This window comes from Tympanuchus pallidicinctus, unplaced genomic scaffold (assembly GCF_026119805.1).
Source record: "Tympanuchus pallidicinctus isolate F22 unplaced genomic scaffold, pur_lepc_1.0 scaffold27, whole genome shotgun sequence".
NCBI lineage: Eukaryota > Metazoa > Chordata > Aves > Galliformes > Phasianidae > Tympanuchus > Tympanuchus pallidicinctus.
In genome coordinates this window covers 2,812,282-2,834,351 of record NW_026294744.1, presented here as the reverse complement: position 1 = coordinate 2,834,351, position 22,070 = coordinate 2,812,282, and the positions used below count along the sequence as shown (strand labels likewise).

Here is a 22,070-nt window from a genome sequence, read left to right as displayed (position 1 = left end):
TGAACCGTGCAATGAAGTCATGCCTTCTCAGCTGGAGGACAGCATCTCATGCAACAGATCTCCAACAAACCTTGCAAAGTCTTTTGAAAGAAAAAATGAACAGACTGTCAGTGGTGCTGAAACAAACAAACAAACCCTGAAAGCCTTAGCATTCAACACTTCCACAAGTGAATACTGTCCCATTTTGCTCCTGAAAGTCATAAATACCCAACTAAAACCAAGAGCTAAAAGCTGGCCACTTTATGCTTCGGAAGCAGAGAGAGCTGTAGTAGTTCTGGAGAAGCTGGCAAGGCTGTTTCAACTGCCATGCTGGCTTCCTGAAGGCTCCACGTGCTTTGCAGCACAAAGCCAACAGGACCCTCACTAGGATCATCCAATTATCGAGTGACACTGGTGCTGCATTTTAGATCTCTCGTGAGTTCCACCCGGCTCAAGAGCCAAGACAATCCTGATGTAATGTCAGCAGGACAACCAGTGTGGTACTATTCTGCAATCTTTCGGCTTAACTTCATTTTTAAGTTGCCAAAATCGACACTCTGGTTTCTTTAACCTCCTAGCTGTCACCAGAATTTACTTTTCATTTGGTCTTAAAAAAAAAAAAAAAAGCAAACAACAAAAAATACCAGCCTCAACATCCTCATAACAACATTAATACAAAATGAACAAACCCATTAAGAGTGCTGCATTTACAACCACCATCTCCTGATTAAAAAAAAATGCTTATTTAGATGAAGATTAAATACACCTTATAAATTGATGTGTCAACACCACAACAATCTGCAGATTTCATATCAGCTCAATGCTTTCATAAATCACCTGTAAAGCCTCAAAGTTAAGTACTTATTGTCACAGAGCAGGCTATAACTAAATAGAGTGCATTAATCTGTGGAAAATGTCAGCGGCGATAAAGGAGCACCACAAAGATTTTCAGCCAGATGCAGTCTGCTCAAGGGAGATGTGATATCAGGCAACAGAAGGCATGAAGCAAAGCCTTCATTTATTCAATTATTGGAACATATCTCTGAGGTGCCATTTTAAATAATGTTGACCCATTCGTAAACAAACAAGAAACAGAAGTCTTACCAAAAAAATGTGAATTGTTCATTCCTAAAATGTTTTTTCCATAATATCCAAGACACTGTAACTAATATTAGAATTGTCCAATTTCATTTCCTTGCTTAGCAACACAGAATCTGTTCCCATTAATCTTTTTGTTGTAAAGCACTGATTCAAGGCCTGTATGGCAATTGCAAGAATTTTTTGGGCCTGATGAACTTAGGTGCAAGCTTCCAGATTTCGAAGGAAACAAAATAAGCAGGTCTATAAAAAGAGAAGCGTATATATTCCCTGAAATGTTTTAGATGAAAAAAATAAGAAAGGTCTGCTGGGGGAGGATTGCCTGTTGAATCTGAAGATCTTACCCAACATACAAAGCATTTCAGAAGCCAACTTCAGCTGTCAAAAAAAGTGCTGTACTCTTTGTACTCTTAATTCCATTCATTAGCTTAAAACCTTTACAACCTGAATGCTTTACAAGAGTTGAACAATTATAGTAACTCTATAGTCAATTGATTTAAAACACATCCTGAAAAGTAAGCAATTAGTCAGCACTTCTAGAAGGCACTTAAAATTCCCTTCTGTGGTGAACAATACAGACAGAAGTGAGAAAAAACAGTTTTGATAGTGCTTCCTAAGAATAAAGCTGATCTAGTTGTCTAAAGAGTAATTTGGGGGCAACTTTCATGATGATAATGAAGACTCTTCCCTGAGAACAAAAGGGCTGTAAAGGTTAATAAAATAAGAAAAACAGCAGCACAAATTTACTATACTGCATTTTCAAGCCCTACTTGCTTGAGAATCTGAATACACGTGGCATGTTTTATTTATTTATAAACGCACACCGAAGTAGAAAAACCTCTTTTCCATTTGGTCTACTTTCATGCAAACAATTCCTAAATGCTGCTCTTTTGCACATGAGGTGGTCTACCACCTGGTTTTCCCCTAGCAAGAGTTAGTAACAAAGTGTATGTGTTATTCAGTTATTGATCCTCTTAACAGGGTATTACGTTTAACACTAGTCTGTAAAAAACAGAGTCAGAAAGGACAACAAGGACCCAGAAGCCTTCCTGAAACAGCTCTGAAAATCCTCAATCCACTTCAAAAGAAGGCTGAAGAAGCATTGCAATCCTACTTCATCTAAGGTTGCTTTTCTCCCCTGGTACATGCACGTTTCATTGACTGCCAAGACAACAAAATGGGAAAACATAAAATAAATTGCACTACATGAAAATAGAGAAATAAGAAGCTTAGACTTCTGAACATACACAAGAGATGATTAGTAAGAAGACTCCAGGCATTTTAGATTCTGATGATTTCCTAGACAAAAATACCAGAGTAAAAAGTTAGACTTGATGGCTGTGTCACAACTATGAATTGAGAAATGTTTTCCATTAGCAAATGTACTAGTTACTGTGAACTGACACAGGCACCAAGTCTAATTTCTACTCTGGTACTTCACAGTTACACATACGACCTCACACACAATTAACAGATGGTTACCTGCACCATTATCGTCGCTGTAAGCATGCTCTGAAAGTGAATGATCCCATTCTTCAGAACTACAACAGCACTGAGCAGAGACTTTCAGAGAATGACAGCCGAGTATCCCACAGCACACAACTTGCTAAAAAGATCTTCATTTTTTTCCTACACAGGACACTGCCTAGAGAACACACTTTACATGACTGCATATTTGTGCTAGCTAATACTATTAATAACTTTTTTTTTTTTTTAAGTAGGCATTCTCATTTTCAGTAAGATAAATGCATATATACATATGTATATACATATGTAACCAAGTCCCAAATATATAAGTAGATTCTGGTATTACTGGATTATGAAATACTTAGATTAACTATATTTGTCAAATGAACTTAAACAAAAAAATTGAACTTGTGAATAGCAATCATACTGTACAATTTGCTGCAAAATAACGTAATGACTTGGTAAGATCTCATAAATCTTTATTTGGAATAATCATCAATTGTGAATAAGAGGAGATGGACTAAATTGCAGGAAAATGACAGGGGTTTTGCTTTTCCAAGTTTCAGATTCTATTAGCTATTTTTATGGCTTATTCTTGCTACTGTCCTCCAGACAACAATGTGTAATCTAAACATATTTATGGGGTTAAAAAAAAAAAAAAAAAAAAGTACCTATTAGAGGTGCATTCACATAAATAATAATTAAAGCACCAAATGGTACTTATTTGAGAAAAAAATAAACCCCTGTACTGAGGTTACCTTTCCACTGACTTGTCAAAGTTTGGAAGATATTCTGCAGTGACACCGCATTTATTAAAAGCAGAAATGCTTTCTGCCATAAGGCTGTATACAAGAATGCAATAGTTTGGTTTTTGTTTCTTTTTTTTTTTTTTATCTGCAGTATGGTAAGACAAAGTGGATGTATCACTGGATTACCATTCTGTCTCACTAAAACATACTTCCCAAGTAACAGCTAACAAACTGACTTATTAAAAGATTTAGAAGAAAACAAAATCTTTTCCTTCAATTACAGCTTTTTTTTTTTTTTTTTTTTTTAAATAAAAGCAAACAAACAAAAAAACCCCAAACAACTGCAGTCATATTGAAATGTTTTTGCCTATTGATTTAACAGATCATCAGTATGGAAAAAGAGAAGTTATGAGTTCTCTTTACCTTTAATCTATTTCACTCTTTTCATTGTAGTTTCTCTTTGAGTATTTTGAAAGACTGCAAGAGTACACTGTCACCTAGTTTTGATCACTGAACGCATTACCACATGTACGCAGAAAATACAAACACTCAAAAAGACCAACTGGCTTGACAAGTGTTATTCATAACTAATAAGAACCACTGTCTCTCTGGTCGCAAGCTAAATCAAAATCATTTTGACTCTATTTTTCCTCCCTTCTCTCCCAGCTTTGGGATGGTGAGTGGAATGGGCACGAATGTGTTAAGTCTTTCCTTGTATCTTTAAATGGTCCTAGAATCTAGTAGAACCCATGCCACCATCAGCTCTGATTTATAAGTAGTAAAGATTTAAGAAAAGAGTAAGTCCACATTCTCAATATTTGAAAAGCTAAAAAAAATATAAATAATGCGAAGGAAGCATTTCTTAACATATCATCAAAGGCCTGTTGAAACTTGAGAAGAAAACATTGAGGTTACAGCATTCCTAACAAAGTTCAGAAAAGAAATCCTATTGAACAAGAAGACATTTTTCCTTTGTGGAGGAAATACCCAGACACATGAGTTGAACTGATCACATTATAAAGAAGCTGCAAGCATCTAAAACAGTCCTTATCTTTGTAAAGGAAAAAATGCATTGATTCCCCCCCCCACACCCAAACAGCTGACTGAAAAAAATTACTTTAAGTGGCAATATAATAAATTCATCTTCTTGTTAAGAAGGAAAAAAGAAAAAAAAATAGTATAAATATCTATACAAAACAGTATTCAGAAGATTACAAAGCATCAACAATATTCCATTAGTCGCTCACTCTCCTGAGCCAGTCACCTCAAATATGACAAATATACACACCGGGTAACCTCAAGGTAGCCATTTACAAAGCGTCACCAAAAAGACCACTGAATTTAGCACACAGCTCAGTCCCAAGAATAACAGAGCAAAAAGATGATACTTTAAATCACACACAGAGACTGAAATTAGAAGAATCAAACTTGTTCTAGAACGAGCTAATCCAAAACACAGTTTTTTCCTAACAGAAGTTCCCTGTAGAGTGAGAAGATGAACTTCTCTATAAACTTTGGTTAAATGATAAAGCATGCCAAAATACATCCCAAAATGTTATTATTGTAGTCTATTTTTCCCTGCTGTTTCCAGGAAGCATAAATTTTAACAATGAACAAAGACCTCCAGTTTGATGCTGCAGTGAGACACAAGTCTGATGGCTTGATGATTTTTTCAAGCAGATTACATCTGTTTTCACCTTAGAACTTCCACATTTATGTCCACCATCTGCACTACTGCCAAAATAAGCTTCCTCTAGTACTCTTCTTGAACATCTGATGACTTCTATTAATTCAATGACATGAACATAATTTCAGAAGTACAAATTATTTTCAAATCACAGTAATAGAGCAACAACACAAAATGGATCCGAATAATTTCAGTAACAGCACCACCGATTATTTAAAATCATTCCACATGCAACTAGCAGCAAAAACATTCCCGTTTGTAACCATTTCATTTTAACAAAGACTTACCCTCTTGCAGGATCTAAGGCAATCGCTCTGGGTTGATCCAATTCTTGCCAAAATAATACTTTTCTCAATGATCCATCTAAATTAGAAACTTCAATCCGATTTGTTTCAGAATCTGTCCAATATAATTTCTCTCCCAGCCAGTCACATGCCAGCCCATCAGGTGACAAAAGTCCAGAAACGACCACATTTTGTACACTCCCAGATTTATTGAATTCTGTTCGTTTAATGGCTTCTTCACTCACGTCACTCCAGTATATCAACCCCTTTATGAACACGAAGTCCACTGCCGCTGCATCTTCGAGGCCACCCACAATTACTGTGGCATTCTCCTTCCCATTGGCAGCATCCACCAGCCTCAGGTCACGGCGGTTTGCATACAGCAACAGTGGGGCAGCTTGAAGTGGGAGAAATAAGGGGTGGGGGGGACAGATAGACATGTTAACAACACTCCTGTTAAGAACAGCTTAAGGCCTGATGTACCATTGCAACGAAACTAGCAATTTATTGGGGGAGGAGGTGAGGGGGGAATGATGGGGGGAGACATTTTATAGTTTAACTGAAAAGCACAGATTCCAAGCCTTTCAAACAGTACTACAACTCAAGATGGTAACTTTGTAATGCACTGCTCGTTATTCTGGGCTCTGCATTATTAAAATTAGATTAAAGGAGAAGGCAGAGAACAAAGAAAATGGAGGTCTGAAGTGCCCAAATGACACTACTCTGTAAAGGAGGTACTTAAATAAGAATATGAAAGATGAAGCTATAGTAGCTTTATAAGCACTCAGTGCTTACCCATCAGAGCAAAGATTCAATATGTTTTGTCCAGAATTTGCTAATATACACCCCACAAACTTCAATAAAAATATAACACACGTCAAGCCATCAGAGACATTCCTGTGTTAATACCCTGAAATTATTTTTCTTAGGTATTTTACATATGATATACAAACACGAGATGAGTGTGCAGCATGAAAGGAATGACATTTTTGAGCATCAGTTCTAATATGAAGAGGTAGGTAGAAAAATACCTATAGAAACAGACTACAATAAGTACGTTAGAACTCAGCTCTACCATTCTTACTTGCTTCCTGCATCACTTTGTGTGATCTGTACATTTTTCATACAGATACTCAGCAACAACAATTAATGGAAAGTAGTAACTATGAAAAAGGTCTGTTTTTAAAATGTAACATACCCTTTCAATGTCCTTAGCCACATGCTATAACTTTATGAAAATTCCACTCATTCCTACTTCAACAAATGGTGAAGTAAAATCTAGAGTTTTTACCACTATCAGTAAGCATACCTACCTTTCCCTACATTTACCTGGACACTGTAGCAGCAGAGCCACACAGCAGTACCTAGACACAAACTACAGCTGACATCTTCTATGCTTGTCTAGCTGTCACTACCCAAATTTAACAAAAATGCTCCAGATTTATTCATCAGTATAGACAGGCATTTAAAATTCCTAGCAGGATGCATGTCCCAACAGAAAGGCCTGCATTTATGTAGGTAGCGACGTGCACAAGCAAATGTTGAATGCTACACTGCCAGAGCAGATACAGTTCTTGTATGAGAAACTCACAATGACATTAGACATACTAATGTCTAACAGATCACACTTCAGAAAACTCAAAAGTTAGTTTCCAACATCAGACTATTACCCTCATTACCACAAAACTGTTTGTCAAAGAAAGTGCTGTGCATACTGGGAGAAGCAGAGTCAACTTAAAAGCTCCTTAATCCACCTCCAACTCCAAAAATTACACAGATGCTGCTATATGTTTAGAAGCTATTTTCTTTCCTTCTTTTTTTCTCTTTTTTGAAAACTAAATTGTTCAGGCTATCTGCCTAAATTTAGAAACACTGAATTTAAATTGATTCATGTCAAATTTTAGAAGCTTCAGACAGAAAGCTACCTGAATAGCTTGAAGGAGGAGCTTTTTTGTTTTTAAGAATTCTAGATTTGTATTCCCTCCTCCAGAAAGCAAATTTTTATTGTGCAGGAAAATACTCAGTTTAAAGATTATATTTCAGTGGAGAAGGAATAGACATCTTTAAATGACAGAGCAGAAACCTTGTAATAAGTGTGCTTGTTACCTTACTTTGCTATCATCCTTCCCTTCTCTGCATAATTTCCCATCCCCTAAAGATTTAAGACAAATCACATTAGCTTCTTTTAAGTGCGGGTTGCTTACAAAGACTGCACTTTCAGGGAAAATACAAACAAACAAAAAACACTATTCAGTAAATTGAAAGCCATAAGAAACAGATATATGATATGACCACCTATTTTTTAAACGTTGCATACAATTGTAACTCGAAAAATCTAGTTAATAGCCAGCTCAGTGTCACCCAGCGCACCACAGTACCGCGTGCAGCCAACTGGCAGAGCCTGCTCTAATAAGACAGCATGCCCAGCATTTGAAAAAAGGTAAATCCACACACAAATGAGTACAGGCTCCATTATTATGTACAACACGGAGCAAGAGTCCCCACGCACACAGCATGCAATGAATTGGAACACCAGGCATGTCAAGTGTAATCACTGAGGCCTGAAGGCACTGCTGAGCCTAACACAGCTGCCTTGCATAGGTTATTCACTCCTTGCTGGTGCTCAGAGCTGGCTGAGGAGCAGCCAGAGAAAACGTCCTTTTCATGAATGATAGCAGTGATTTGAATGACAGCTCAGAAAAAGCTCAGCTACACATCAGATGAGCAGCTTCATGCAGATTGATTCGAAGCCACAACTTGTAGCACATTCCACAGGGCTGGCAGATGAGGATATTAAGCTTTCCAATTTGTTGTGACATTCGAGAATGAAATATATATCACCAAAATAACAATAAACAGGTTTGTTCCCCCACCCTCTCCAACCCTTCCTGGAAAATATGAAGGTTCCAATATCCTATAAAATCTAATTTTTGAAGTTGGCAGCGTTAGTACCAAGTAACTTTTTACTTGACTCAAATAGCAATGCCAAAGCAAGAACTATGCCAGAAGATTCCATTCTGCTCCACATAACTCACTTTAAACAAAGTACAGCACCCAGAGATGCTTTCTTGAATAACAGTAAGGAACTATACTAATAACCCTAAGGAAAGAAATACAAGAGGAGCTCCTTTCAAAGCAAGGCAACTATTTTACAGTTTAAGCTATGACGGGGCAGATACAATTCAAATTTACCTCTTTTTCTTTTAAAATAATTACTTTAATATGTTCCTATTTTCCTTTCTATATACATCATAAATAAGCATTTTAATTGCATCAAACTATAAGATGTTGGAAAGAAGTACTTACACTCACTTAAAGCAAAAGGAAAAACATCTTAGAAATGAGCAGGGGAAGTCACAGCAAAAGTTGTCATATTATCTGCCACCTGAGAGACCTATCTGTAGTTTATTCTTCTAATTAAAGTAGCAGAGTTTCAGAATAACTTTTGTTTGTGCCAGCCAGGAAGAACAAATGTTTGCTCAGAGCCCACAAAAGGTTACATCTGAACCACAACAAAAATTGTTGCTTAAAAATACCACAGCCCATAGGATGTAAAGTGGTGAACCAATTAAAAAAAAAAAAAAAAAATTGGACAAAAACACTTTAACTTTTTTTTTCAATTGAGAAGTAATTATAGTCTGTCAGAATTTGTCATACTTTTAACACGTCCAGTTGCCTGTTCCATAAGCTCCTGCTTGCTCTTTTTCTATTTCCAATGATCCACAATACCTCTGAGAGTCACATGGTTAATGTTACCTAGAACAGGTTCATTCTCTTGTACTCATGGTAATTCAGCCTGGTCACGGCAATTAACATCAACTCATTTTCCCCAAACCCTTTTTAATACATTTCCAAACCTTGGCAATGCTGTTCTTCCCTCTCACATAGCTACAGGCCCACTCCCAAGCTGATTTAATAAATCAGCAAAACGTTTGCCTTGGCTAGTGAGTTGAATCACCTCAAAAGAGGTTCAGCAAACTCAGACATGAACACGAGGCGAGCAGCAGGGTGCTGGGAGGGGAGCAGCTCCCCCCTCCTGCTGGCAGCTCTGTTCCAGATGAGACTGCAGCAACAGCCTTCTCCTCAGCTCCAGTTCCCATTGTAAGTCTTCAGCCCCCCTTCTGCATTGGCACTAGCACCCAGCCAGCATCACAGCAAGATAACACAGGGAGCTAACTAGCAGAAAGGACAGACCACCTTAGTCCCTCCTCATCTGCCAAAAACTAGTTTATAGCCAGTTGTCAGCTCGAATAAAATCAGATAAATGTAAATACTTGTACAACAGGGTGAGGCACGACATCATCTTTGACAAATAAGCTGAACCAGTTGTTTGTGAACCTCCAATTCAGGAACAGGACCTTCCAGACTAGAGGTATCCACTGTAGTTTGTGGAACCTCCACCAGAATCCCAGTGCTGCCAGTCATGCTGGGGAAATGTTCACATATGGAAAGAAGTTTCCAGGCAGAAAGGCACTGCTAATAATTGTTACACTGGAAGATGATGTCTTCAAATGGGAAAACAAAAATCCCTCTCTTACACATATTGGTGAAGAAGTCTGAGCATTTGAAGTTACTTAACACTGCCAAGTTTACTGACATGAGGACAGCAAATACAGTGACTGGAAAAAGGGAGACACACAGGTGAGACACACCAAACAGCCATGCACTTTCCCAGATGAGGCAGAGGAAGCACAAGGAATTTGCCAGACACCTTGATGGAAAAACATGCATCCATAACCAGACCACACAGGAAAGAAAAGCAAGGAAATAAGTACAGACAACCAGCAAAGATCATTAGCTGCAATCTTCTCAAATCCGTTGTGTACAGAAAACTCCTTGTATGTACTACAACCCTCCCTTTTCCCAAGATGTCCCACAAATAGCCAACAAACGAACATAAGACAAATTCTCTTGGAGGTGAGCATCTAGGTACAGTCTCCTTCATTTCCCAGTTTTCAAATTTCTTCATTACTGCTTACACTTGGCAATTCTGTCTATTTGGTTTCTTTGAATGTCCAAGTTCTGCGGCTCAGCCCGGAGAAAGAAGGAAAAGGTTTTGCAAGTTTTGACTTCTGGGTCCTACTCCTCATGTGGGAGCAGAAGTAGTGTTGTAAAGAAACAAGTGATGATTTGTATTCACAAACAAACAAGAAATCTCCAGGAAATGCAAAGGAATTTCAGCACTGCAAGCACCAGGATTTTTCACCAAATGTTCCATCACAATAGCTGCATCAATTTAACCCACACAACTGCTTTTACACATACTAAGAAACTGACTTAGCAGTAGCCCCTATTCCATCTTAGCAGTGAACGGAGTGCTCTCTTCTGTCTGAACCTCCTTACTCTCACAAACATACCTGCAAGACGCTGCAGGCAGCCAGACTCGAGGAAACTAACCTGAGGCAGCCCAAGCTTGTTGGAGGAGTCTAAAGCATATTTCACATCCTAAAGTCATCCAATGACTCTTCAGGTGACAACTCTGAAGGTCAGAGGAACAGGCAGGCTTGTCAGTGAATGGGAAGAGAATATCAGTACCAAAGCAAAGACACCAAACAGCAGCAATGGCACTTGGATTCTGCACCAAGTCTCTACTGTAGTTTTGCAGGACTCCAGCCATACAGGAACAGTTTGGACCAACGCAATCCATGCAAGACTTGCTGGTACAAGGGACAGTAAGTAATCCTTTAACCTGCTTTATAATGGGGAGAAAACTTCCCTTTCCAAAGAATCAGAAGAATGTGGGAGGTAAGAGAATGAGAGGGAGGAAAAAAAAACCATCAGAGGGAAGGACAGAAACGCCAGGTTCAGGGATACAAAGCCAGCAGACTTTGCATAGTATAGCAAAAGCACAGACAAGTGAAGTAATGAACTCTAGCATATCACAGAATCACAGCATGGCCAGGGTTGGAAGGGACCTCAAGGATCATGAATCTCCAGCCCCCCTGCCACATGCAGGGCCACCAACCTCCACATTCAATACTAGACCAGGCTGCCCAGGGCCCCATCCAATCTGGCCTTGAACACCTCCAGGGACGGGGCATCCACAACCTCTCTGGGCAGCCTGTTCCAGCACCTCACCACTCTCTCTGTAAAGAACTTCCGCCTGACATCCAACCTAAATCTTCCCTCCCTCAATTTAAAACTATTTCCCATTGTCCTGCTATATCAAATGTAAACAACTTTGGAATTGCAGGCATCACCCACAAAATACCTTCTTGGCGATAAACCCAGTAGCTGATGATTTGCAAATTATCAGAGTCTCAGTATTTAGTAGTACACTCTCATTGATTGCCCATCTCAGGAATAGTAAGGTGTCTTGGCTCATCTTCCCATAACAACCACTCTCCTACTCTGTACCACTGCAATCGTATGGGGATAAAAGACACCACTTTTGAAAGGTAGTTAACACATTAATCACTTAATATGGTGAATTAGTCTTGCTGACAACAGCCTAGGTTGAACAGAGAACATGTTCCCAGGCCAGGCCTTTGCTTGCAGCCACATATAAAGCTACGACCTTCTACTGATTTTAAAGAGAAAACCCAAAGTGGCAAGCAAATAAAGGTGGTATGACAGCAACACAACACACTTTCCTTGAACTACAGTAGACTCTAGAAAGGAGAAAGGTTGATAAGAGATGTATGGCCATGTAGCACCACTGTCCACGTTAACATTTGTAGAACCTCATCGCTATGCTTTCCCATTTCCCCAAGCATCCTCATAACCTCCCCCTTTGCCACTCTTCCAGTTTCTTTAACAGCTGTCAGAACAATGCATGATGCTGCAGAAGTTTCCCTGGATTACTGGAAAGACCTCAATACAAACAGTTAAATGGAAAAGTTAACCCACATATACACTGCTGCAAAGCATCTCCTGTTTGCAAGGTATGTTCCTGCATGTACATTTGCTCATGCAGAAAAAGTGAATCTTATTTTGCCATGCTCTAACAACTAGAGCCCTACATCTGAATAGGGATAATATTTTGCAGTTCAAACTTCAAGCCATATGATGACAAATAAGATGAACAGATAATACTGAAATATAATACTGTTCTTCACAGCATCTTCTTCTGGCATCATCATTTCCTATGGAGCTTCTAAAAACAAGAAAATAATTAAGAAGCTTGTATCAAATCACTCCTGATGCTGTTGAAAGGCTGTGATCCATTTAAGACCCTCCACTGAATTAAAGCACATAGACACTATGCAGTGATGGTAACAGAGGCAGTTTATTTCCCAGCACCAAGGGAGGCTGAAGGCCATAAAATAAACACGGAACACCTACAAGGCTGACAAGAATACTCCAAAGCCTGCTGCTAACCTGGAATGATTTTTAATCCATGGCTGTCCAGCCTGGGCAGCACAGCTGTGTGGGGATATACATCTGGCTGAGAGCAGCCTGGGAGCCTCACCCAGACTTCCCTCAGCTCCCATAGAGACAAAAACCCACACACTGAGCAGCACCACCAGTCCTCCTTCAAACCAACATTTTCCATACCGACACAAAGTGGACAGTCATTGAGCTACCCTCAGACAACTCTGTTAATGAATTATCCCAGCTGGCATGCCCACCCTATATGGTGGCGTTCTTAATAATTGAACCTCATGGTTCATGAGGTTAAAAAAAAAATTAAAACAAAATACTCCTTAATTTTTTATTTTTTAAAATAACTGAAGTGCTATAGTGAAGCTGCAGTGAAGCACGACCTTAATATTTAGCAGAGAAAACCCAAGAGGAGGTCTGAATAACCAATCAAACAGGAAAGTTGTTAGCACTACTAAGTGCAGCACAAGAGTAAGCAGCATCTCTCAGCTGTGCCACAAATGTGCAGCTGATAGGAGAAGGGAGGCGGCATCACTGCCCACAGGTCTGTCACATTGCCATTGCTGCTTCTCTGAACGTATCATCAAATAACAGGTCTGCTTCCTGCTGGTACCGCTGGCTGTGCTTCCCGGGTCAAGTTTGGTGAACAGCAGCTCTATCAGTGCATCTATCATAACAAGCACTGAGAATAAAACAGAAATGTAAAAATCTATCAGCCCTACCAGCAAAATGCTTTCGTTCATACAAGTCATACAAGTTCATACAGACACTTCTATTCACACAGTTACAACTCCAGACAAAACATTATCAAGAATTTCGCAAAAATAGGAAGGATACACACTGAAACAGAAAATAGATTGAGAAGAAAATGGAAACAAAGCACTTGCATTACAAGCTTAAAGCTAAGAATTCCATCAGCCAAAAGGAATTCAAACTGAAAGTGCATTTTAAACACAATCTTAAGACCATATCAATTTTACTACAGACTGATAAATAGCCATTCCAGTTGAAATAGTTAACAACTATTTGTAAAGAGTAAGGAAAGATGTAGGTATGCTTACAGGATTTTGAAAATTATTGCACTTTTCTTTTTGCCTTTGGAAACACAGTTGGACTCGCATGACTTTTATGACTTTTATTTGATTTTTTACTCTCAAAAACACATTCCAGAATGCTTTATGTCAAATTTTCAACATGTCTTGCATTAGAGAATGAGAAAGGTGTATGTAGACAAACAGATCACTGTTTGAAAAACATGGATGGTCTGGTCTATTTTACATTGAACGTAACTTAATTCTGACTTAATTCTGGTAATACAAAAGAAAAAAAAAACAAAAAAACAAAATAACACCACCAACAAGAATCCATAAACACGCAAACACAAAGAACAATAACAACAAAAACCCTAGAATTATAAACATTAATGATTATTCCTTACCATAGGTAAAAGGGAGACTTTTACCTAAGTTTCTGAATTATTAGAACAGTAATTCATTTTCCAAACAAACATAAGAAGAATCACTACAAGGTTTACAAATTATTTTTTCCTACTCTTCCATTGTTGTTAATTTTAATATTTCTACTCTATTCATGTTTGTGTGGAACAGAGGATTCTTCGATTCCTTCAGCGTTAATATTTTAAGTAATAGTAATACTATGAGTACAAGCAAAAATTCTACTCCCTGTTTTGATGGAACAATAATCCAAGGAAAAATATCTGAAATTCTAAGTCACCTTCCACGTGTCCTTAACTTCCTCAATTCACGCAAACACACCTGTCACGTTCTAGAACTGCCTGACAATGGATACAGGCAAATGCTTATTATTGAGCTATTTTGGAGGCATAAACATTAAAAAAAAATAAAGAAAAGAAAAAAAATGTGCTTTTCCTATAGGAAGGGATCAAGTAAAAAAAAAAAAAAAAGCAGGAGGATAAAGGAGAAAACTATATATCAGAGAATGAAAAGAAGTGATTCTTGATCAAGCAAAATAGTTAGTTGATTAAGATTTTTCTGTGTCAGATACGATTACTACTCAAATCCGACATCAAGAGCTCACACATGGCCCTTATAAGCAGAATTAAAACTATAATCCCATTTCTGCCACATTTATTATATCACGAGGGAGTAGTTCTATTTAGGTAATGTGATCCTGTAACAAGATACCGAAAAAATCTGCATGAATGTTGCCATTTTCCATGTCTGTTTATATTTAAAACATTTTCTTATTGTTCTATTCATATAAATAATGAAGCTCAAAAAACATTCCATCTTCTTAAGCTGACACATTTTCTCCAGATTTTGTAACACTTTTCAAATGAAACAAAATATTACTTATCCATCGAACTTCTTAAGCTACACTTTGAGTAGCATGCTCTTAAAAGTATACTGTAAATCAAATGCAAAGAGCTATTGCAGGATTCACGTTGTGCTCACAGAATGGCCTGGGCTGGAAGGGACCTCAAGGATCACAAATCTCCAGCCCCCTGCCACATGCAGGGCCACCAACCTCCACATTCAATACTAGACCAGGCTGCCCAGGGCCCCATCCAACCTGGCCTTGAACACCTCCAGGGATGGGGCATCCACAGCCTCTCTGGGCAGCCTGTTCCAGCACCTCACCACTCTCTCTGTAAAGAATTTCCCCCTGACATCAGCATGTTTGACTCCATTTCAAAACAGGTAGGCGACTGTGACGATTGCTTTGAAATAGAAAGGTCTGTAGCATGACAGTCATGAGGACACAAAGAAAACCCTATTTTTGTAGCCATAGTGCAGGGGGATATGACAAAAAAAAAAAAAAGGAGAAACAACAAGAAGTTCATTTTTGCTTGCAAGCACCATCACTGCAGCCAGACCAAGCAGACTAAGTACTTCTGTCCACACAAAGTAAATATGGAGCCTAATCACACAGTGAACCTCTTTCCATAAGTACTCACAAACTGCAAGAATATCTACAGAGCTCAAAAAAGGCTCTCTACCTTGACTTGCCTGCCAAATACAAATAGGAAAAAGTTGTTTAATGTTTAGGGTCGATAGCCAGCAGTTACATACAATCCATCAGAGACACAATGCAATGCTTTCTTCCCTAGCCTTGGACAATTACTGCAAAAGAAACATGCAGCTTCTTTGTTTACAGCATATAAATACTCAGAAGTGTAAAACTCTGAAACTGCACAAAGCAGGTGTAAGGTGGTTGAGGTTATTAAAGGGGAATTAATTTCTTTCACCTAATAAAGAGAGGTGTAACACATCCCCCGCATTTGCTCTACTCACAAGCATAGTCCCTGAAAATCCATCACTTCCACAAGCTGACAAGTCACACTATTTAGATTCAATGCTCATCTCCTACCGAGCAATGCCAGCTACTCCGTATGACCACACATGACCACTCCTGAAGTCTGTGAGGTGAGCCTGTATCCACTCTCCCCACATCTTTCTGAGCAGCTTACACCACTTGGTATAAGCCCATCTACGGAACATTCCTTACCAACGTAAACTGCATTTCACTAGCAACAGTTCCTTTCAAGGTACGAATGGCCCTCCACATGTCAGCACAGAAGTGGGTGGCAGCACAGAGTTTCACCAGCCACATACATGTTATGTACTAATACTGTCCCAGGTGAGCTTGCAGATGAGGGAGGGCTCCCCAGCTGCAGGTCAGGCACACATCAGGTCTGACAGAGCAGCTGGTCCTCCCAGAAAGACTGCATCTCTGCTATCACTCAGCAACAGCACATACCCCTCCTTGTAGGACAAGGATTTGAAGAAGCCACCGGCAAAGCAACCCAAGCAGTTAGCATTTCATAGGAAATTTATGAGGTTAAATATGCTGAGGACAAAGAATACAGTGTCTGAATCTGAAGACTGGCAGCCAGAAGAGATGAACAGTGACTGATCAGAAGCCGAGAGCTGTTTCTCTGTTTTCTTCCCCTACCCCACTCCCTCAGAAGGAAAAATACTATCTGTGCTCAATTTTAATTAGAAAGTAAATCCCTTTATATATGCATTGTTGCTGATATTTTGAAGCTGGCATTTTCGACCTGTGACATCATCATAAAGGTAGTTACATACGTCCAAAGGAATCAGATTTCTCCAGTTCCCAAAGGCAGTTTAAAATGTTCCTATGCTCCAGCTCTTGACCTATCATTCTCCAAAAATATCTACCCATTCTACAACTTCCAGACAAATTTCCCTATTCTCTAGAGCTCAAATGCAGATGTAATCCATTCACAAAGGAAAAAAGGAAACTTGATTAATGCTCCTCTAACCAGCGTTTCTGAAAAACATAATTAAGATTCGGACCCAAATATCTGTACAGAACTCCCACTGAAGGACACAAGGAGCCCATCACCTTTATACACCTATGACTAGATCCATATACCCACAACTTCCTCATATCTTCAGCACACCTTGCCATAAACACTTCTTTCTATCCCAATTTTTCTATTTTTCTGTTAAAAAAAAAAACAAAACAAGGAGAATAAAGTTAAAGCAGTCTGATGAGAGCAAGCTATCAGAGAGATGCAATTGCAAAAACTATTAAAGCAATGCTGGATATTTTGTAATGCCTCAAATCACACTAATTTTACAATGTACTATGGAGAGATGAAAGAGGAAAATGCATTGGAAATCACAGCAGACAAAGTTGCACTGATTTCTAAGGAATCACACAAATGGAAAACGTGACCAGAAAATGGTCAGTTCAAGCTTGGGTGGAGAAATGCCTCATGATGAATACAAAATACATATATTTATATATGTATTTCCAAGTCTTATTGTCAAAATTTAAGAATTGTATTAGTCCAAGGATTGGAGACCTCATGCTTCATCTCCCGCCTGACTGCTTCAGAAGTAAAAAGCCTTGTTCCACTTTCTGACTTTTGGAGAAAAACACCTCCAGTCAGCTTAGCAAGTCCTGAACATTAAGCTCTTCTAAACTATGTGCAAATGAATCTACCTAAAAAGATACAAAAAAGAAAAGATGCTCTGTTTATCAAAAGGAAATTACTCATAACAACAGATTCAAGCTGTCTTCTGAACACATAAAGGGGCTTTAAAATGCCCAAAACCAGACATCTTCAATTCTTCACTAACTGATTGTTAATCAGCACAAAGGTCTGTAACATCCACTATAGTCTGCACAAACATCTTTGATAAGATCTCTATTCAAACAAGAGCTTCATGCACTTTCTGCACAATCAGGGTTTAAAAAAAAAAAAACAAACAGCAATTGCATGATGACTAGAGATATTTCTGGGACAAGAGCAAGCCAAGAATACTTGGGAAGGTAAAACCTCTTTAACACTTATTAATAAGTTGAAACCTGTCTCACACTTACCTGTAGTTCCCTGACAGATGCGATGCAACTGCTTTTGCCTCTTTGCAATTGCCAGTTACCTAAGAGCTTAACTGGTTTCACAGCTGCCGTGTAGAACACAAAAGGTGACCAGAGGCCAGGTCTTACTCACTTGTCTGTATATATCCTAGGGGACCAGCTTCACGAAACACTGCTCATGTTCAGAGTCCCCCAGATCAAACCAAAGACCAAGAGAGGAGCACAAAGGCTGGGCTGGTGAGACTCTGGGCAGGTTCCAGGAAAGCAATCCCTTTCTTCCATCAATCAGAGTAAGGCACGAGAGAAAAACAAAAAAAAAAACCAAAAAACCAAAAACAACAACGCACACAAACCTCCACAGCCAGCTGTCGTGACATCAGCTCATCTCTTACAAATCTGAATAGCTGTCTTTGAAAAGTCAGTATGGTCTGTTTATCACAGTTCTCAGATTACTGGACAGAAAGGTGCCTTGGGGTATGCTTCCAGTTCTGGATCATAACGGTCTGGTACTTCTCCAAGTCCTTACTAGTTTATATGGCACCACACTTCCAGAGTACCAGTTCTGTTTTTCCAGATTGGTAAGCCATTTTTCTTGCACATTTGTGTTGTGCTTTTGTTTGTTTTTGTTTTTTTTTTGTTGCTCTTAAGTAAGAACAGAGAGGCAAGCTCTGTAAACAGAGGATGCTGCAATTCACATAGGTATTATTTTCCAGGTTTCAATCTCCAGTGCTGTTGACCTAGCAGCCTTCACAGCACCAAATTCACAAACCAAGTAGTGAACGTCATAACATCAGCTCTACTTTCATGTATAAACTTATTCATACTCATGCTGGCACTGCCTCTGCCTCATTAAAGAACAGCTGACACTTCATATGAACTCAGCACATCTTATTCAAGCCAATTCTGCCTGCATACATGTTGTTTATTAAGAAGGACACATCCATTAAAATTTTATTTTATTTCTTCAGTGTTCAGCTGTTCCTGCTGTTTATATCATCCTTAAGTAACAATTAAGGAAATTACTATCATGTCACAAATAGAAGACTATGAATTTAGGTGGAAGATCCAACAGCAGGAATGCATTAATACAGAAGAAAGAGAAATACTGCTTGGATACAAATGTCTTCGGCAATAGATAAAGATGACAGATGTGAAGAAATGACAGTCCAAATAATTTGTGAACTGAATGTTTCTTCAAAGTTTATCATTAAACATCACTGGGTATGCTAAAAAGTACAGTAGCACGTGTCACTATTTTGAAATTAATCTGAAGAAGTGACTGTCACAACGCTGATATCATGCAATGGTATGCACACCAATGCGGCTGCCATTTGAATTCAATTGCAATTGAGAACCAAACGAACGGTTTATTAAGAACAGGTATGGTCATTACATAATAAAACTAACTAATCAGGAAACAATTCCTCTCCATGCTTTGGATCCAACCTTGCTTTTGAAAACTGAAGTTTCGCTGCTCCAATTGGAAGCAAACTGTTACACAGTCCATTTAAATAAGTATATTTGTAGCCTTACAAACAGGATACAATATGGCAAACAGATGCATAGGAAAAAAAAAAAAAAAAAAAAGGGAAGGGAAGGGAGTAAGGAAGAGTGGAAAATTTTTGTTTTGCGGAGCACCGAGCAACTGGCTACACAGCAGTTCCTTCTTCCTTCAGCCTGAAACACCTTTATTGATCTTTCATGTAAAGCAATAAACGTTGTGAACAGAGTAATTTTCTATATCAAAACGTGGTTGATGAACTAATAGTTATTAACCTCTTCCATCTTCTAGCACAGAAAAAGATGAGAAAACAGCAATGCAGTGGGTTTTATTCTGTATCCGAAACAGTGGGCCAAGTGGGTTATTCCCAACACAGCAAGATGATGGATGCAAACATCACAGGTGATTTCTTCTCAAGAAGAGCAAACGGAGAGAAACTGAGGCAGGAGTTGAGTTCACAACACCCAAAGAAACCCGGTTTGCACGCAGAGACAGAAATCATCCAGAAGCAGGAATCGCAGCGCGGGGCAGCGGAACCCAGGTGTCCTGGGGGACCGGCAACAGCCCCTTGCCGAGCACCGGGGGCCGCCCGGCAGCGGGGAACCCACTTCTAGGGATACTCCCGGGGCAAAGGAGAAAAGGAAAAAAGAAGGGAAAACGAACAGCTTTGGCGCCGACACGGAGAGCGGCGGGGCGAGCTGAGACACTCGCGCCTGAGCCGCGCTGCCGCCGGCAGGGCCGCGGCTGCGGAGGGAGCTGGGGACCGTTCGGTGTCTTTTTGCTCTCTTTTTATTAAAAAGCCAAACTTGAAGGCGGCAACAATGGGCCGGCCCCGCCGGCAAGCAGGCCGCTCCCCTCCCGCCCGGGCAAACATGGCCCCTCGCAACACGGCCGTCAACTTTTCCCCACCGCCGCCTCCTCCTTCTCCTCCTCCTCCCGCCCCCCGCTCACCTTGCATCAGGGAACAAAAACTGCAGGCGAGCAGGCTCCGCAGGACGGCCCCCATCTTCCCTCGCTCCGCGCTCTCACCGGCGGGGCGGCGGCGAGGAGCAGTCCCTCCGCTGCCACTTCATGCTGCCCGGCGGGCGGGGAGGCGAGGAGGAGGGCCGGGCAGCGGCGAAGGGCGGCCGCCGAGCCCCCCTAGCAGGCCGCTGGCCCCGGCGCGCCGCAGCGGCACCGAGCGCTCCCCTGCATGCCGGCCTCCGCGCCGCCGCCGCGGCCGCTCGCCATCCACTCTTCGCTCGCTCACTCGCTCGCCCGGCCTCCGCCTCCGCCGGGCGCGCACAGGCGCAGGGATACAGCCCTCCTCCTTCTCCTCCTCCTCTCCCGGCCCGGCCCGGCCTGGCCCCCGCCCCGCGCCGCGCCCGCCCGGCTCCGCGCTCCCGCCGCACCGCCCGCCTCCTCAGGCGGGGAGCGAGCGGGCGGGCAGAGGGCGGCGCGCACGCAAACGGCGGCGGGCGAGCGCCGGCGGCGAGGCGGGCAGCTCCGCCTCGGGCGGGGCGCGGGGCGAGGGCGGGCGGGCGCGCGCGGCTCAGGGACGCCCGTGGGCAGGGCGAGGGGTCGGACGGGGGGAGCCGGCCGCCGCCGTCGCATTCCAGCGGGACTATTTGCCGCGTTGTTTCGCACGCACGCCTCCGCCGCCTTTTTGGGTGCGATACGGTTGTCGGAGCAACACCGGCCCGGGAGGGACGGGACTACTTTCAGTCACAGAGCGGCGGCCGCACAAAGACGGCCGCTCCCCTGCGCCCGCAGGTGCGGGCTGCCCGGCGGGGATCCTCTTCCGTCTCTCTGGGTCGCTGCCCAGCGGCGGTTCCCGAGTGAAGGGTGGGCTGTGGGGCCACGGCCTTTTCTTGGAAATCGCTGCGGAGCTGCCCCGTGGGCAAAGCTACTTCAGTATTTCTCCGAGGAACGCCACATCTCACGAGGCGTCCCTCCTTTCCTCCCGGAACAGCTGTTCGTGGAATGAGGCTTCAAGGCAGAACGTCTTAAAGCAAAATTCGAGATCCTCGCGTTCAGAAGTCTGTGTTATTTTCAGGGTTATTAGAAACTTATGGAAACATTTAACTTTTAATTTCGTGTCTGTTGAACATATACTTTCATAGCTTTTCTTGTGATTACAGTAGGAGATAACATCTGGGCCAGATTAAAGGCCCAGGCATCGCAGACCGGCTCTGACATCAGACTCCAGCAGTCATGTGATGATATCAGACTTTCAGATTCTACTGGGGAAAAACCGCAAGTCAAAACTTTCTAGAGAAAGAAGTAAATGTCCAACTTTAAAAGTTGTTTAAGAAGGGGGGAGGGAAATCTTGAAAATGTAAACAACTCAACAGCAATAGCTGCCTAAGGGCAGGTCTGTGTTCAAGTATGTCTTTGACTCCACCAGGTGAAATAACCTCCTGCGTTTCTGCTGTGTCAGCCAGGAGGATAGCAAACTCGATGGTGTTGGAGGGGAAGGGCTTCCCACGAACAAATGTACCAGAGTGTGGATAAACCTCAGCATATCCTTGATGTCACAACTGGATTTTGTGCGAACAGACAGAAGCAGCATAGCATTCTATTTATTTTCACTGAGCAATTGGAATCAAAGAAAACAGTTACTCACAACGTTGCATGATCAATTATTAACCTCTTATGTAGTATTG

The 22,070-nt window shown here is 41.1% G+C and overlaps 1 protein-coding gene across 2 annotated transcripts in view; it reads right to left on the bottom strand.

Moving 5' to 3' along the window:
* The window catches only part of LRP6 (LDL receptor related protein 6), a 123,679-nt gene extending 102,924 nt beyond the window's left edge, over nt 1-20,755 (bottom strand). For both annotated transcript variants that reach the window (XM_052690445.1, XM_052690446.1), the window contains exons 1-2: nt 20,377-20,755; nt 5,268-5,661 (exon numbers count right to left, since the gene is read on the bottom strand). In XM_052690445.1, coding sequence (XP_052546405.1) covers nt 5,268-5,661; nt 20,377-20,431 — 449 coding nt within the window. In that variant the 5' untranslated portion in view covers nt 20,432-20,755. The remainder of the gene's footprint in view (nt 1-5,267; nt 5,662-20,376) is intronic.
* Between the last annotated feature and the right edge of the window lie 1,315 nt (nt 20,756-22,070).